This window comes from Lonchura striata, chromosome 8, assembly GCF_050655825.1.
Source record: "Lonchura striata isolate lonStrDom1 chromosome 8, ASM5065582v1, whole genome shotgun sequence".
NCBI lineage: Eukaryota > Metazoa > Chordata > Aves > Passeriformes > Estrildidae > Lonchura > Lonchura striata.
The window spans coordinates 23522963-23540504 of record NC_140710.1 but is presented as its reverse complement, the minus strand read 5'-3'; the positions used below and the strand labels follow the sequence as shown (position 1 = coordinate 23540504).

The 17542-nt window shown below is 40.9% G+C and overlaps 2 protein-coding genes across 2 annotated transcripts in view; one reads left to right on the top strand and one right to left on the bottom strand.

Moving 5' to 3' along the window:
• Positions 1 to 17542, top strand: part of CDC73 (cell division cycle 73) — a 102604-nt gene that overhangs the window by 49633 nt on the left and 35429 nt on the right. The window lies entirely within an intron of this gene.
• B3GALT2 (beta-1,3-galactosyltransferase 2) lies at positions 3324 to 11614 on the bottom strand. The gene is made up of 2 exons (XM_021525072.4): positions 10985 to 11614; positions 3324 to 6150 (listed from the first exon to the last, which is right to left on the bottom strand). The coding sequence occupies exon 2, from the start codon at positions 6017 to 6019 to the stop codon at positions 4751 to 4753; it is 1269 nt and encodes a 422-aa protein (XP_021380747.3). The 5' UTR covers positions 6020 to 6150; positions 10985 to 11614; the 3' UTR covers positions 3324 to 4750.

Genomic DNA, 17542 nt, shown 5'->3' with positions numbered 1-17542 from the left:
ACACTTATGACTAGAATTCCATATCCTGCTTTCTCATTTGGCCTCACTTTTGTAACACTTTTCCCTGCCACTGAGCCCGCCCTGTGTTTCCAACCTGTGTGACGTTGATCAACTATGCATTTTTATAGCTCCACTCTTCTGTTTTCTGACATTCAAGCTCCTTTTTGAACGACTTGCTGCAAAAAGTTGTTTTCCAGAGCCCTCCCCCAGCCTCCTGTCCTGGAAAGCCTTTGCCTTCACTCTTGGTACAAAGCAGAGCCCACGTCCTGTCCTTGCTGACCTACATTTGCAGAGTGCAGCATTTCAGAGCTGGCTATGCAGCCTCCCTCCTTCCCCAGAGCTGCCCACGGGGTGCCTGGGGAAGGGAGGCAGTGCTGGATGGGCTGGAGATGGGATCTGTAGGAATTACAGCCAGTGCCATGCCCAGTACATGTGCTCAGTGAGGGGCTGATACTGTGCCCCGAGTCACATCCTGCTTTGGAAGGACAATCTGAAATGAAAAGGACAATAATGCTTTTCATTGAGAGGTGCAGTTCTCACAGTGTAACTGAGTGATTGTCCAATATTTGCTTATTTGTGCTATTTGACAGCAAAAGGGATTGAGAAATAGCATTTCAAATTGGGAAAATATGGCAACAAGAAGTGATGTTTTTGCAAATCAATTGCAAGCCTGTTCTTCCCAAAAGCACAAATAGAAGAAGTAGTAGCTTCTATATTAGCATCTTCCCTCTCCTTTTCATTTTCTCCAAGGAAGTTTCCATGCGTTAGAATTAGCATTTATTCAAGGGAAAAGGTTTTCTTGCCCTGTGGGATTATGTAGGTATTTTAGATTGATGTGTGATTAGGGACTGTTTTAACATATCAGGAAAATAAGTGGGAAGAGGGAGGCAGTCTAAAGTAATGGCCTTTAGGTGCCTCCCTCCCCTCCAGTGCCTGATTTAGCCTGGGCTTGGAGACAGTTAATGCATGTTTTAACATGTTGATATATTCTGAAAATATTTTGTAAATGAGGACTGACACGTTTAATATTACTGCACTGCAAAGAAAAGCAGATTCTAAATTGCTGTTCTAGTAAGGTTAACCTGAAAAGCAGTCTGTCTCATCTCTTCTAGATCACTGCCATCCCATAATTTAAGTTTATAAATTTAAGTGAAGATCTTAGTGGGCACTGAATTTTCTCTCAGAACAACCACTGATGCTTGGAAGTACCTTGACATGCAATTTTTAAAATTTAGAATGACTGCAAACTTTACCCATGAAAGATCTCTCAGTGGCTGGGGATGGGATCAGTTCTACTACACCAAAAGCTGTAGCTGTGCATTTTGCATTCTTTATTCTATTGGTGTGGGATGTGCAAATATCTCATACCACTAATTTAATTGGAGATGTGAAAGGAACAGTTCTGTTGTTCAATAACAACTTTTTTTGGTGGGATTTAATTTTGGTCCTATAGTATCAATGTGTAAATCTTTATTAAGTTGAAAGTTAAATAGATATGAAGAAATGACAGAATTCCAATTTCTGATTTTTGTTACCAGGCCAGTTTTTCTAAGGTTTTTCTTTGCTGTAATAATGGTTCTAATAATGTCACAATTTTTTTCTCCCATCATAACTTTTGAGCCCTTATGAATTTTTATATTTGTTTTCAACCTGAAGCAGACATAGAGAGAAATAAAAACATTTAAAGCAAGTATTATACAAAAACTCTTGTGCTTTTGTATTCAATGAATAGTTATATCCTTTTTTTTACTGCATTGCAGACATGTTAGAGTTTTAACTACAAGTTTGTATGCTATTGCTAATGAAAAATGTTTTTTTTTCTTGTTGTATGGGGAAAGGAAGTGAGAGAACTTGTCCAAGCTTTTCATGATATAATTAATTATTGCACTATTTTTAACATGAACTGTTTTTATATTCCAGTAGAGTGAGCAAATAGCTTAAACATAAGCTAGAAAACAGTAAAACATTCAGAGAAAAGAATGTAGAGCATTCATTCTGTAATTGCATATTTCATCCTACAAAATTATTCCCTTTTGTTTCTGAAAGCTTTGCAACAAACTGTGTAAGAAAATAGTACTTGGATGGAAATGTTTTTAGTAGCCTTTGACCATCTTGATAAGGATTCAAGTATATTTATAGAGTAGTTTCAACTTACACCCAAACATTAATACAAATTTAAAAAATCATGTTGGATCCTTAAAGGGAATTAAGAATAGCTTTTTATTTAGCTTTCTGGTGCTCCTCACTAGTCCTGTAAGTAGCAGGAGGTTTGGTACGCTGAACTCAGGGGCATTGTGCTGTGGTTCTGCCAAGCCCGGGCAGATCAACATCGTGTTGGAGCTCCAAAGACCAGCACCCAAGAGGTGGTTTGGATGCCAAACTTGATGATTCCAGTGCCAAACTATTTAGGGCTTAGTATTAACCTCTTGGACTACACCCAGGAGCCAGGAAGAGCATTTAGGACTAACCAGAGCTGGTAAAATCAAGCACATCACAGTGGAGCTGGAAAGCGCCAAGGGCTGGGAGCAGCGCTGAAGTCCTCTCCAGGAGCTGGATTGTGTCCTTGGCCAGCACTGCCTGGGAGGGGCCACTTGTGGCATTGGACTTCTTCCACAGTTCAGTCTCCTGCAGTAGCAGCTGGCTTCCCACACTTGCTCTGGGGGTCTAGAGCTAGCACTGTGGTGTAGAGCCTGCCTGCAGTGACCTTCAGCAGGTGCCTTCAGCCAGATGTCAGCTGGGAGTGAGCAGCACATGGAGTGGGGAGAACTGCACTGGGTGCTGAAAGCACACTCCCAAAACATCTGTCCAGGGCAGCTCTCTCACATGAATGCCAACAGGCATCATATAAACTGAGTGTATGAGCTTTCAGTTTAGTCACAGAAATCTCTGCAGAAGGGAGTTATTACTTTTACAGGTATTTGCTTTCCCCCAAACCAGACACTTATATGATTTGAGGTGTGTTGGAAATGCAGAAATGTATCATTAGCACACCCCAAATACAGCAGAGGAAAAAAAAATTCTAAAAAATGGTGTTGAGCAAATTCCCATCTCCACCTTCCAGAGGACTTGCTGGAATTGCTTCAGAGGTGCATCCAGTGCCTCGCATCCTGTTCACATGTGAGAATTCCTGCAGACAGCTCAAGAGCTGCTGAGAATGGTCAGTAATTTGATTTGTCTTCTCATCACAAAGGAGAAAACCCTGCTGTGATCTCGGTACTGTGTATGAAAACCAGGCTTTAAGGTCTAGGGAACACTAGAAAACCTAGTAATGCTAAAGTTAGAAATTTCTTTCTGCCTGAGCAACTTTCCCAGAAAAAGTGAAATCTTAAGACCATAAATATAATCAATTTTATTAAATAATAAAAGTACATCAAACATTTGTATTTTCTCCAATTAATAAGTCCCAGTCAAACAGAAAACTATTTGCAGTTTGATCATTTGCTGATGATCAGAGGTGGGTATTGCTTACCCTGGCACTGTGACAAGCAGTAATAACCTGAATCTGATACAACTCTGCTGTAACAGTTGGAAAATAACCTTAAAAGTTCTGTTTGTTAGAAAACTGCAAACCTGTAAATAGATTTAACCCACTTCTCACAATTTATTTTCAGTGGTACGTGTTGTGACTTCAAATTGCTTAGATTTTGTTCCTGCCCATATTGCTGGCTGGAACTCTCAATCTTACTGTGACCTAGTTTTCCCCACCTATAAACTCAGGTGTGGGGCTTCATTTTCTCCAGCAGATGTGTTTTCACTTGGCTGACCCTTGCTTTTTGTCAGAAAGGAAAGAGCAAAACAACACGTTTGATTAATTTTCTCCCGCTTTGCAAATAATGAAATTTTGTCAAGATCGGTGCAAGACTGGAACTTCTGTTTTACATTTCTCATCAGCTGTTGAGTTGCCTTGAAGTTATATAGGGAAATTAATAGCAGATCAAATAAATTTGCATGAAGGTTCCAAGTGGAATGAGTGTTACTTAGCACCAGATCTTAGGAGCTTGCCCTGTGACTTCTAGAGAATGAAGTAACTTTCAGTCAGCTCTTTGTGGACTGAAAGTTGCATCCAGAACACTACTTGCATTTCTGAAGGCAGTGTGCAAATCACCTTTGCAACTTTAATTTCATTTATCTCTCCTTCCAAACCAAATAACAAACTTCTGAAAACTGGACCTACTTCAAGGGAGTACCTTCTTAGTTCTTTAGAATTTATTGGTAGTGTCTTACTAAATTGTGACATTGCTAAATGTGTGGTGCATTAAAATAGTGTATAATAATTGTCATGTGGCATTTGAAGGTAAAACTGGTCTGCCCTTCGTGCATTTTCTTAGTTTTTAATTTTTCATTTTATAACCGTTCTGGATAATAAAAGATTACATGGATGAGAACTAGAGCTATGAACACACTCTTTAAATAAAAATTTTAGTGTGGAAAATATGCTCAATTATATTTTACTGGCACAAGAATCAGCAATTGTACCACCAAAGTGTGCATGCTTATTATTGCATGTTAACACAGAAATCCTTATATACCATCTTGTCATTTTTTTTGTCTTAATCTCGAATTTGCTGGGAAAACCTTTTGGTTATAATTCCGTCATATTCAAGAGCTATACCTTTTTTATTTTTTAACTTAAAAAAATAATTTCCCGCCTGCAGTGTGTTCTGGCTCGGGGCGGGCGGTGCTGGGCTGCTCCGTGCTCCGTCCATGCGTTGGGCGCTGTTTATTTACACGGGCCGGGCGGCGCCGGCCCTCAGTGCAGTCTGCGGTGGCGGTACCTGCCGGCCTTGTCTTTGGCCGCGTTGGCGCAGGCGTTGTGCTTGTTCTGCTGTAAGTGGTTCCAGTATTTGATCAGTTCGCTAGGCTGGAACTGATGGGAGGTAATTAGGTGGCTGTATTTACAGCTGGAGTAAGAAACTCGCCAGTGATTGAAGACAAACTCGTTGGGTGGGGGCATGGGGTCAATGCGCAGCTTGGCGAGACAGATCCCCACGTACACGTCCTCTAAATGTAAACGTCTGATGCTTAAGGAGACCTTAAAGATTTTTTCTGCTAAGTCTCCAGAAAAAACATAACCAGTTCCAGAGCAGAATACAGGGTAACGTTCACTTGGATACAAATCAGGTGGCATATACCACTTGCTATCCTTGTTTCTATTAGGTGCATAACCTCTCATTAAATAACCTGTAAAATACTTGTGCCTCGGAGGAAGTTCGGGTTTCAGAAGCTTGTGTATTAAATATTCAGTATTGACAAACATATCGCTATCAGTTTTCATAACATACGGAACATATGGACAGTAGGTTGCAACCCAGTTCATTCCCATCAGGGTTTTTATAGTTAAATTATAGTAGGTGTCTAAGTATTCTTGTTGAATGATGTCGTGGTACTGTCTGCTTTCCTCAAGGATGGTTCTCTGGAGGTATCCATCTACCTTGGTGCTTAAGCCCAACAAAAAAATCCGCACAATTTGGATGCCAGGCGTCAGGCTCTCATTGCCCCAGGTCTGTCGAATTGCTTGTCTGGCCTCCACCTGGCCTGGCTCTGCAGCTATGAGCAGTATTAGAAAAGGGATCTTTTCCTGGCACTTGTCAGGCTCATTGATGACATATTTGAAATGATAGGAAGTTGGATGGCCAGTGCCTTTCTCGTTGTAAATACTTCCATTGGCACTGAGGGTGTTTTCCAAACCAGTTACTCCCTGTGGGGACAGATCCGTGTTGTTAGGGTTGGTGACTGTCTGAGGCCTGAGTGTCTGAGGCACAGCATCTCTCCACATGTTCCTTAGAGAGCTGTGGTTGGTCTCACTTTTTGTAGATCTAAATCCTCGTATGGTGTAAGACATGGGGCTTTCTCTGAATCCAGCCTTGCCTGGCAGCCAGTCGTGATGGTTAAAGAACAGAAACATGGCAAAAAGAAACACCAGAGAGACCAGGCCAATGAGATGGGTGCGAAAAAGAGACCTTTTGGTATTCCAGGTCATCTTTGCCAAGCAGCAGTGTCGTCTTCTCCACTGAAGCATGTTGTAAGAATCCAGTGATGGGATATGAGACAATGCTCAAGGAAAAGGCTTTTCCAGTTGGTTTAGAATCCACTGCTATTCTTTGGTATTCATTTTCCTTTGAGTTGAGCAATCATCTCAAATGGCTCACTCTGCAAAGAATAAAAAAAAAACCAGAAATCTTTCATTTTACCCACTCATAATATAAACAGTTACAAATAGAAACTAGATTTAAACATAAAATTGAGTTAAATTTACTTTTTCAAAGAACAGCCCATGTCAATGGAAATAAGATTTGACTTAGTCTAAAAGTCAACCTTATTTTATGATTTTACTTGATTTCTTAGCTTTTAAAAATGCTTTTTTGACCAGTAAAAGTTTTGACAAACATCCTAGATACCAAAGATAACAAGGAAAAAAAAATGGATCATGTTAGCAGGAAAAAGTGTGAAGTAGATGTAAATAGCTTCATATCCATGGCTGTGGAATCCTTGTAGTGTTTGAGAAGGACTGAATGAGAAAGCCGTGCTGGCAGATGGAAGGTTTAATGGCATTAATTAGAATTGATTTGACATGCAGAGGCTCGGATGGCTCACAGTTTTGAAGCCCCTTTTGCAAACGGCCGTGCCTGGTGGTGGGACAGACGGCGCGGGGTTGGCGATGGCAGAGCTGTGTTAGTCACAGGACACTGCCTGGCGCGGCTCCGCTGGCCCCCACTGTGCAGGGAAGGTCAGCGAGAAGATGCACCTGTCAAAATTAATTCTCAGGGTCCAGTAACCTCACTGCACAGCCCTCAGATGCTAGTGCAGGATAACATTCCTGGTCACTTCTCAGGCACCTTTCACCTTCTACTCGGCGTTGGAGGAAAACATTGAATGGAACACTGGGCTGTGGTGCCAGGCTCAGAGCAAGATGAATTAAAATTAAGCTCTTGATTTTTAGTAGGCAGAGATCTTGGGTAGTAATCATGTTAATTGGAAATAAAACTGCTCAGGGCTAAGTTTCTGGCCAGCTATCTGATGATCATGATACTGGGTTGGGTTTTTTCCCCTCTGTAAAAGTATATGTAAGTACTGCCCACAGCAGTTGGAAATTTCAAGTATTCCAACCAGCAGCTGTAGCTGTAGGAAAAAGTGCCAAAGTAGTCTGTGCTTCATTTTCTCTTAAATTTTTGTTCATATTCAGCAGCAGAGTCAATATGGCAGCTTCATGATGCTGCATATTAACAGCTGATCACATCATCTTGTAAATGAACTTTCACTGTACAATAGCAAATTCGTTTGTGATTTTCAATTTGCTCTAATTTATTCCTGGGCCCTAGGGTCTTGTATAGGAAAAAAGGATGACTGTTGAACAAGAGTCCATAGAAAATGCTGTTTCTAATAGAAATATCCGATTTATTAATTGCTTTGCTATCTTCTTAAACCAATATTTGGATTAATCTGTGCATTTAAAAACGAAGTGATATGTTATGTGGGAAACTACAAGATTTAACATTGCAAGGGAGTAATTTAGGAAGTCAATCGAATAATAGGGCACTAAGTTGTATGCGTGTGATGCAGCATTGAGTCTGCCCTGTTCACGACAGGCAATATTTGTGTTTCGGAAGGGCGGGGAGAGGGCTGTACCTGCTGTTTATTTTATTTAGCGCCGGTATCCTCGCCTTCACCCTCCGCAGCCCGCGGGAGCCGCCTCACGGCCGCCGCCGCCCCGTGACCCCCGCCAGGGGGCGACACTGCGCGGCGCGCTGACGCGATCCTGCGGGGACACCCGAGCGGGGCCCGGGAACACCCGAGCGGGGCCCGGGAACGCCCGAGCGGGGCCGGGAACACCCGAGCGGGGCCCGGGAACACCCGAGCGGGGCCGGGGACACCCGAGCGGGGCCGGGAACACCCGAGCGGGGCCCGGGAACACCCGAGCGGGGCCCGGGGACACCCGAGCGGGCCCGGGGACACCCGAAAGGCCCAGGGCGCTCCGGCTGCTTCCGTGCGTTTGGTTTGAAAGCTCGCTGAAAGTGCCTCTGATTTTCTTATTTAGCTGTTCGGGGCTGATGCCACTTCCCGGAGACTCAGCTGTCTCTGTAAAAATCATAAACCTTTGTGTCTAAACTAGTTCAGGAATTAACCTGACACTCCATGCTTGTGCTGCTTTAATTCGACTGTTGTCCTTATAGAAAAGAAAATAAGCCCCAAATGTGCGAGACTCCCATTTGCACCTGCTTTTCCCTGCTGGAAGAACAGACGCTTTCCCTCAAAAGTCATAATTTTTAGTTTGTGTGCAGTGAGTTGTAAATGAACCCTCAGCTATTCGGAAATATCTCTGTATAAGCAAACAGAAATGTTGCTTCAAAGGATAGCCCAGATCTCAGGGCAGTTAATTGTTTGATTGGAGGGCAGCAGTGGGAATGTTTGATTAATTATTGTTCCACTACATGCATTCACAGTTTAGGAAGAAAATCAAAGCCAGAATTTTACGAATGTGGAGCAGCAGCTACAACTCAGATTAATTTTGTCACACTGAATTGATCCACTTCTAAAACTACAGTCATTAGATGGAAATACTTCAGCAAAAAGTGCACTGCACTGCTAGTCTTTGTTTAATCTTTAACTGAGGTAGTGTTTTGATGAGCACATGCTTCGATAAGGCAACAGGCAAAAGTGAGAATCTTAAGTTACATAAATATTTGTGTAAACTGACAAGGGTTTGCAGGTTGTTTCCCTGATGTCCCAGCAAAGACAGTTGCAATGGTCAAAGCCTTTCTTTATTAGCCTGCATGCTTACATAATGCATATGAAAATAAGTTTTACAATGAGAGACAGAACTGGAATCAGAAGGTATTTTAAGAGAGTCATATTTCCTTGGCGTTTTTTACGTATTTGCTTGATTTTTCAAGGTTGGAGTGTCTTAGAAAATCTGTCTCTGTTTGCCCTTTAAAAAGGCATTTTATGAATAGGGGAAGCACCCCCATCTATTTCAGCTTCAGAGAGCTATTGACTGAAAAAACCCAAATAACGTGGGCTCATTTTCTTTGCAGTTGTGTATAAAACATTTCAAAATATACAGTGGGGTATTAAGCATTGAAAATACAGCAACAATTGTGCCTTTGAAAAAACCCTACATGCTAGGGTGCATTGTTGAAAAATAATGTAAAAAACTGTCAATAGATATTAAACCCACCATCTAATTGTATAATAACAATATTATTTTCTCTCAGTTATTTAGGGTTAGAGCATTATTTTTTTCCCCAAATACTTAAAATTCCATTTCACAGAATGGTTATGGGCAGGCACCAACTATTGACAGTAGGTAAGAAGACCTAAGTACAGCAGAGGGTCTCTAGAACACTCACCTTGTCCTCGGGGAGTGTGTTGTTGCATGTAGCTGCATTTTGGAGATATTATTTGTGATAATGCTGCTTCATTTTTGGCACCTGGCAGTGCAGTCACTGATGCATTATCAAATGCCAAATACATAAACAGCGAATGCCTCTTGAATTTTTATTTGTGGTCTGTGCTCTGCTGGTGTTTTGGTTCCTGGTACTTGCATTTCTGCTCTATAATTACAGCTTTGAAAATTGAAGCATTCGACTTCCTATTCACACATCTTGGATTTTCATATTTTGATTAGCTGTGTGGGCAAACTCTTAAATTAGAGGGAAGAGTTCAAAAGGCAGCCTGAGTCTGTATTCTGATGAACAGCAGTTGCATATTGGGCCTCATTTAATGTGCCTGACTTCCCTTACGAGCTCCATTAATCTTCTGCACAAAACAGTATTTGGGATAAGGTTTGATGTGCAGGTTTTTCAATGCCTGATACCAATGTCTTACATTAGCCAGGTGTGCTTCTCCTGGAGTGTTGCCTGAAGGTTCATTTTTTTGTTGTTGTTTTAAAAGTTCTCTTGAGTGACTTTATATTTCAAATGTCTTAAAGCTGATTTGAAACTGGTGTCTGATGTGTGCTGCATCCCTTGATTTGTGAACTCCTTCCAGCTGCAGTTGTTTTATTTCATGTTGGCATTGCCTTGGGCAAAGAAAGCACATTTATATTGGCATTTAATGATTTATTATTGCTTATTGGTAGATTCTGCAGAGAAGCACTTTCTTTATGTGGTGTATTGAATTGCTATAGATTTAGGTCTTAAAATTTGTATTGCAAATATTCACCTTTTCTTTTGTCACTAGTGACAAAGTATTTACATTTCAACAAAAAATAGGAATGAATAGCAATTAGATGGAAAGTCATTTTGCAATCCAAGTTAAACAGTCAGTGTTTTCATATTAAACAGAAATTGCAGTGATGGCAGGAGATAAGTTACGTGCTTACCATTTAGAGTGTGTAGTGTTTGAAGGTTTCCTTTTGGGATGTCAGGGAGCCTGACGTTACTTATAAATCGTGGTGCCTGTTTGCACTGCTGATGGTTTAAATCATGCCCAGTCTTTTGCAGGCTCCCAATTTATGCTTGGCTGGTAGTGCCCTTGTGACATTTTGCTTGTGTTTGGGGGGCAGAAATGCAAGTGTAAAAAGGGCTGAGGGGGCTTTCAAGATAATGTCTTTTGACTGTGTGTTCTGTTCTGATGGTTCGGTGCTCTCGGTATGTCACATTATGGCCATTTTACCATGCTTTAAGATTACTTCAGATAAGGATTAATTCTGACCTAGTTTGAGAGGATTTCTAACTGGTTTTTCTCTATTGGAGGGCTTTGAGTTTTTAATTTCTCAGTTAAAAGCAATCATTACAGGAACTCCATTATCCCTTTAATCCTTCCTCTCCAGCCACACCAGCCTTGGCAGACTGTGAGCACTGCGTTTAGTCAGTGTAAGGGAGTGACATTGTGCCGGGGGAGAGCAAAACCTGCTAGAATTCTTTCTCCCTGCTCTGAGACACGGTTATCTCAGGGCTCTGCAAATTAGGAGCGATCATTATCTGGAATGGTTGAAAAGGTAACAGACAAGCGAATGAATATCACACGCGAGGGTTTGACATACCTTCCTCGGTCAGGCCATTTATGGTGCAGGATTATACCCACAGAAAATAGTTTGGGCGCGCCATCACTTCAGCAAAAAAGATGCTGTCGACCATGCGCACATCCCCCAGCAGCAGCCTTGCTGCCTGCGAGCGCCGTGCCCGGCTCCGCCGTGTCCATCTGCGTGCCCGCTGCCCCGTTACCTCCCGTGCTGGCGAGCGGCGTCCTCGGCTCGGGGCTTTGTGTTCATGCCCGACAAAAGGAGCGGAGCTGCGGCTGCCGCGGGCCGGGCTCGCTCCCGGGCTCGCTGGGGCGCTCACAGCTGGTGCCTCGCAGCTCGGACAATGCGGGGCTGTGCTCCGCGCTCCTCTGGATCCATATTCCTGGTGGAAACGTTAGCGGGGAGTGAGTGCTAGCGCCTAGTGCTTCAGTTGTCTTCAGTAATAGGATCTCCCTCTGCTCCTTCCTTCATTGTTGCTAGGCAGTAATAGAAACGGTTTGGAGTTGTTTGAACCCGGAATTGTGGTGTATAAAATCCATTCCGCAGCTCTTCAGCTGCTGCACAGGCAGGCAGCAGTTTAAATGTGGGCTTTGACAGATGCTGTCTTCTGACAGAGCAGAATTTAACGTCACTGCTTGGCTGAATCCCACGTGATTGTTTGCATTCATTTTGACTAAATCCAAAGGCAGACAGGAAGCTTTACAGGCTCTTGCTCTTATTTGATAAATGATACATCCTCAGTTCGTGCGCAGCGATAGGTGAATAGTATAAAAATTGTATGATCATTAAGTGAAAAATTAAGGGTTTTAACAGATTGTTTTCACTTTTCCTTGACACTGCAACTTAGATTATCTAGGAGATTTTTTAATGCTAGATGTTCTAGTCCCATATTCCAAAAGCTGTTCTGCAGTGCAAGGGAATTATAAGCATTTAAATTCCGAAGCTTAATTTAACCCATTTGACTCTCTTAGAGTACAAATGGTCTGTACCTTCGTGCCAAAGAAAAGATAAAGTGCCTTTCTTTGCTCATGTTTCCTTTACACATGCTTACTCTTTAAAAGCTGCTTTTTGTTATCTGAGGTTATTCAATTGGGCTGATCAACACTGATTTATAAGCACATGTTGTTAAGCTGCCTCTCTGCTGTTAATAGCTTTCTGCTATGGTCTGGCATTGCAAAGTCAGGGGCACTTAATGTCAATTATTGATGAACCTAAAATGTCTTTTGTCTGTTACAGTCATGCCTATGTCATAAAATTTGTCTTTTTGGTCCTAAGGAAACTTGTGTTCCTGTCATTTCTCTCCTGTCAACGACTGACCCTTCTGTGCTGAAACATCTTACTATATTTATTATATAAATAAAAACCATAATACCTGAGAAAACAGAGACCTAGCAGCATACCTACCCAGGTATTTATTAGTTACTGTGTTTGCCCACTTTGTTTTGAAAAGCTAATGACTGGCTCCTTAGACTTTTTTTGACAAGGAGTAAAGAAACTGTGACTTATCTAGTATGTCTGATTTGTAGTGTTGGGGGTGGGCATGTCCCTGACTGGGAAACAAGGCTTCCCCATGCAGTCAGTGTGTTTTATTATTCTAGATGCATAATATGATAATTTACTAGAAACATAATCATATTTAGATCCTCCTAACTAAATCATCTATGTACACTAACTTTCTCTATTAATTTAATCTTGTTTGTAATGCATGAGTTTCCTAACCTCATAACAATTTCCACAAATCCTTTGATCCTATCTGAGGACATTTTAGGATCATGAGCATATTTCCTAAATAGTAATTGTAAATATTAAGTGCATATCAGTAAATACTTTGTATCTCCTCCAGTCTAAATAAATCAGTGTTTAAAAAATGGAGGGGAGGGGTCAGTGTGGGGGTGGAGCATGAGAAGAGAGCCCGTGTCCAGCACCACTTACTGATCCGAGACCTTTATGAATCATTGAGAATCAGTGCATTGAGATGATCCATATGTGCCCAGACAATTCAATTTCCCACTGAGACACACAAAGCTTTCTTATGCCTGCCCTGTATAATATCCAGAATTTTGTGGAGTCTGTTGCTGGAGCACACAAACATGCAAGAGTGTGGCCAGGAGTCCTCCTAGCTTGGGCTCTGACTAGGAAACCAAGTGGATTGTTTGGGTGGTCACTGCATCCATGGGGACTTAGGCAGAAGGAAGGAATGCTTTTGTCAAACACAAACATGTAAATCTGCCTCTGAGTTTCGAATTTGCAGACCAGACATGTAACTTCGTAGTTGGGAAATGAGTTCAGATCTCAACAGAATGGTTATTAAAATATGTGCTGTTTCAATTTTATTTATTTGCTGCTGCTTCTCTGTACCTGGCTCCTAAACCTTGGGACCTATAGGCAGCATGTTTATGTATTATATTGGAAGGGAGAGAGCTGTTTTTATTTTTCTATAAATGCTCATTAGTAAATATTAAAGGTACAAAAATCCCAAGGGCTGTTTTTCTAAAGAGAATCCTTTTTAAAGTAAATGTAGAAGGGAACAGACATCAGCTCTGGCTTTTAATTAAATGGCCATATCCCTTGTGTGTAGCCTGTAAAGTTCAGGCAGAGCTGTTGTCTATTGGTATGTGGTATGTGTAAAATTGTCATCTTGCCTTGTGAACAAATTGAGTATTGAATTCTTAAATATTAATTACTAATTTCTTTCATTCATTCTGTATTTTTTTTTTTTTTCAAATAAAGTATCAGCAGTTCTTTGCCCATCTTACAGAAAAGTAACAAAAAGCTTTTGAGTTTTTTACTGCTTTCCATCTGGGAGTGACTGATATAGCTTTAGAGTCAAAGTTTTGGGAAGAATTTCCTTTTCTTTTATAGCACTTTGTTCTTTGCTATCTTGCTAGGATACTGTGTGTTTGTGGGTATTTCATGAGGGCAGGTCTTGCTTTGGACTGGGAAGAGGACTTGCAGGTTTTGGTAATCTTGCTGGGTTGGAGGTTGGAATGAGCTTTATTTCAGCCCAGTCTCAGTGCCAAGGGTCAGTTGACTGCTTGTTCTCGATGCAGGGAGTAGTGTGTTCTGTAATGTTACTATGGTTACATCCCAAATTAGAAGCTGCACTGTTAGTGCTTGAAAGGCTGCCACCTATTAAGGCTTCGAGGAGTAAGTGAAGATGTACAGCCTGTGTGAGGAGCAGGCAGAGTTACTGTGACCAGGAGCTGGAGTGCTCAGCAGGTCCTGCACACAGACCAGGAGGGAGAGGAGACGAGAGGGCTGCTCACAATTCCCTGTGGACCTGACCACTTGGAATTGAGCAAAATGTACCAATATCAAACAAACTTGTGATGGTTTGGAATATTCTCTTTAGAAAACTTTGTGTCGTTTTTAGAGGGTATCAGCAGAGTTTTGTCTAACTGGTTTTGTAATAAACTCTTAAGTTGAGCCATTCAGTAAAGTTCTGTCTTGACAACATTAGCAGAAATTCCTCAAACTAATTTGGAGTAATTGCAGTAGTCAGGCATGTAGTGCTTGGTAACTTCTGCCTGGTGGCACAAGCCCCTTGAGAATTTAAATACTTAGGCCACGTGGCCTATCCCTATTCCCATATGGATGTTGCATTCTGGATACTTCATGAATGCTTTGCAAAGTTCATTTTATCGTAGTAAAATGGAGTATTACATCAACTGTAATGTGTTGGAAAGCTTTCAAGTGACAGTTCAGAATGATTAATAGCAACATTTTCAAGGTTGGTTATTCTTGGTTTATTAATTGGTTATTAAGCTTTATAGTTATTATTGGTTTTTAAGCTTTATTTTTACCTTCTGGAAATGTGTTAATACAGAATGTCATGAATACTTAGTTTTAATTTTCCATGTTGAGAATTATGTATATGGCCAGTGGCCATTCTGCTCTTTTCTTCAAAAATGATATTTCTCCAGTAAGTTAATCTAAAGTGAAGACAGGGTTGGCAAAGACTTGGAATTTGCTTGAGTACTTTGAGATCCCAAAATGTTTCTTAGCTATCCCAGACATGTTTGTAAGTGAAGGAAAAATAGCAATCTAGAAATGACCACAAGTGTCAGTATTGCCTGCCTTATTTTGCTTAGTAGATTTTCACCATTGCTTAGCTGGTAGTGAAACCCAGCTTTTACACTTGGTGTATTTTTTATAAATGGTCAGGATTTTGCTCTCTGTTCTAATAACACCCAAGCCATAAACTTGGTGATTTCATTAACTACTGAGTGTTATAACTTTAGAACCTGAATGCAGCAATATAGATCAATCTATAGAACAAGAAACAGTTCCCAGTTATGAAACATGGATCAGGTTTTATGCAGTTGATTATTATATTTTAGTCCATAAGAAATATAAGCATATCCCCAACTTCACAAAGTTGTGAGAGGGGGGGAAAGTCCAAGTGATGTTTTCAAGTCAGAAGGGTGTTTTTTAGGAAACATTTCAAGGAGATGTTCTATAATTTAAAAGCTTGCATTTTTTTATTAAGTAAACTGATGTTCTAGGTGTCCAGCTAGAATTCATTCTGTTCTCCTTTCACAGCTTCCTTAGAGGATGACAGGTTTAGAGTGATTCAAAATCCACTCAAAAAGACAAAGTATAAAATATAAAATTTTGGTCTGCTTTGATTCAGTTCTGGTTTTGTGTATTACGCAGATGTATATTGCACTACTTTCCAGATGTGTTTCTTTCTTCAATATTGTGTTGTTTGCTTTATCATATATTTTCTTTCTTCTGTGTTCTGATTTTTCGCATTTTCTCCCAGGCATTGCATGCAATTATTGCTGATCTCAAGTGCTAAACGTAGATTTTATTCTTCCAGGGTTTGGACAACATAATTTCATTTGTATTGTGCAGGATTTTTGGTTGTGTGGTTCTTCTCTGATGAACTGACAAACCAGTGCCAGCAGTAATATTTTCTGCCTGTCACAAGTGTTGCTTTTGCATTCTGAGAGGAGCAGGGACTTTATGAGCTTTGATTCAGCACAGCAGGGGAGAGGAGGCCAAGCAGCTGAAGTACCAAAATTCACAGGCAGTTTACAGTGGGAAATGGGCTGGTGTTTTTGCCCTTACCTTATGGGTTGTTTCATCCTCCTGCCTGCAGTACATGATTGAGGTACCCCTAACACCCACCCTCACAACCCCAGCATGAGAATTAGAAATAAAAACTCCAGTTCTTATAGAAAGTGTGGAAGAACTGGTGCTAAATATTCAATTTCAAAGCATGGAAGATGGAATGAAGGAAGATGACATCCTGTTGGAGATAACAGGCACCAGTTTTTATGCTGAGGAAGGAAAATGTCTTGTTCCAGCTGCTGCCACCTGTCCAGGCCTTTTCTGCCCCTTTTCCCTCTGGCTATCTTCAGGCTCTTGAGGCATCCCACACTTCTCTCCCAATAACTTGAAAAGTCTTGGCTCATCCAATTCAGCAAAGGATGCAGCCATCCTGTCCTTCCCAGCACTCTTCCATGCTGGAGGAGCTATTTAGATATTTTTTTTCTTTTGCGTGGGACCAATTAAGAGATTAGCAACTCTGTTCATTCTCTTAGTTAAGTTTTTTCCCCGTGTATATGGTTTGTCCAGGAATATTGAGACATTTTGTTAGCCTCAAAAATTTTTAGTACTGAAATTGGTGAGGCATTTGTTTAGTGAATGTTAAATAATGTGAAATTGAAGAACTGGACTTTCAGAGATGTCAGAATTTCCTGTGACTTGGGGTTGAGACCTGTACTGACTCTTTCCATCTGTCACATTTGCTCAGTAGCTTTAGTATTTTAATTCCTACAGCTCCATCCTGTAGGTATCCTCATTTACAGCTAATTCTGGGGGACACAAAAGGTTTACAGCAGAAATAATAGAGCTTTAGCAAGTGCCTTAAATGCCTGAATCCTTTCCTTCAAGCACAGGTACTTAAACTAGGAAAACCAACAAAATCTGTGGGAAAAAATCCTTTCCCCAGTGACTCAAGAGGTCCTATTCATGTCATAAATTTCAGCAATATTTGTTCATGGCCAACAAAAGCCTGGATCATAAAATGGAGAATAAATCCCCTTTTAAGAGAAATTCCCTACTGCTCTTTTTTTGACATGTTGGAGGGACTGAAATTTCTCCAAACTCTTTGCACGTCACTCGGTCTGTCTGAACTGCTTCAGCCTGGCCAGCTGGGGACGTGTCCCTGGTTTTACTGAATATTATTCCACCTTCAGGTTTTCCTCAATTTGCTGAAGTTCCCAATCAGTGGAGATTAAACTGCAGACTTCCCACTTCTAAAATTCACATTAAACTTAAATTATACCATTTTTGAGTGACTTCCAAGGAAAAAGATCTGCTGTGGAAATAATAGATTTTGTCTGAATAACTGTGTTCATTATTCCTTCTGTAATCTGTGTAAGATTCTAGATTAATTTCATGAGCCTGATGATTTTTTTTTTTTCACATAAATTACTAATATAGAGTCAGTAACCAGGACTCCCAGTCCTCAAATGCTTGATTTAGAGGAAATCCTCAGGGTCTGGTTTGTATAATGAAAATTGACAGAGAATATTGATTGAGAACTAGAGAATTTTTATTATTTTCTGC

Bases quoted from the DNA above. Each gene is read 5' to 3' on its own strand.
- B3GALT2 (XM_021525072.4), bottom strand. From the start codon at position 6,019: ATGCTTCAGTGGAGAAGACGACACTGCTGCTTGGCAAAGATGACCTGG.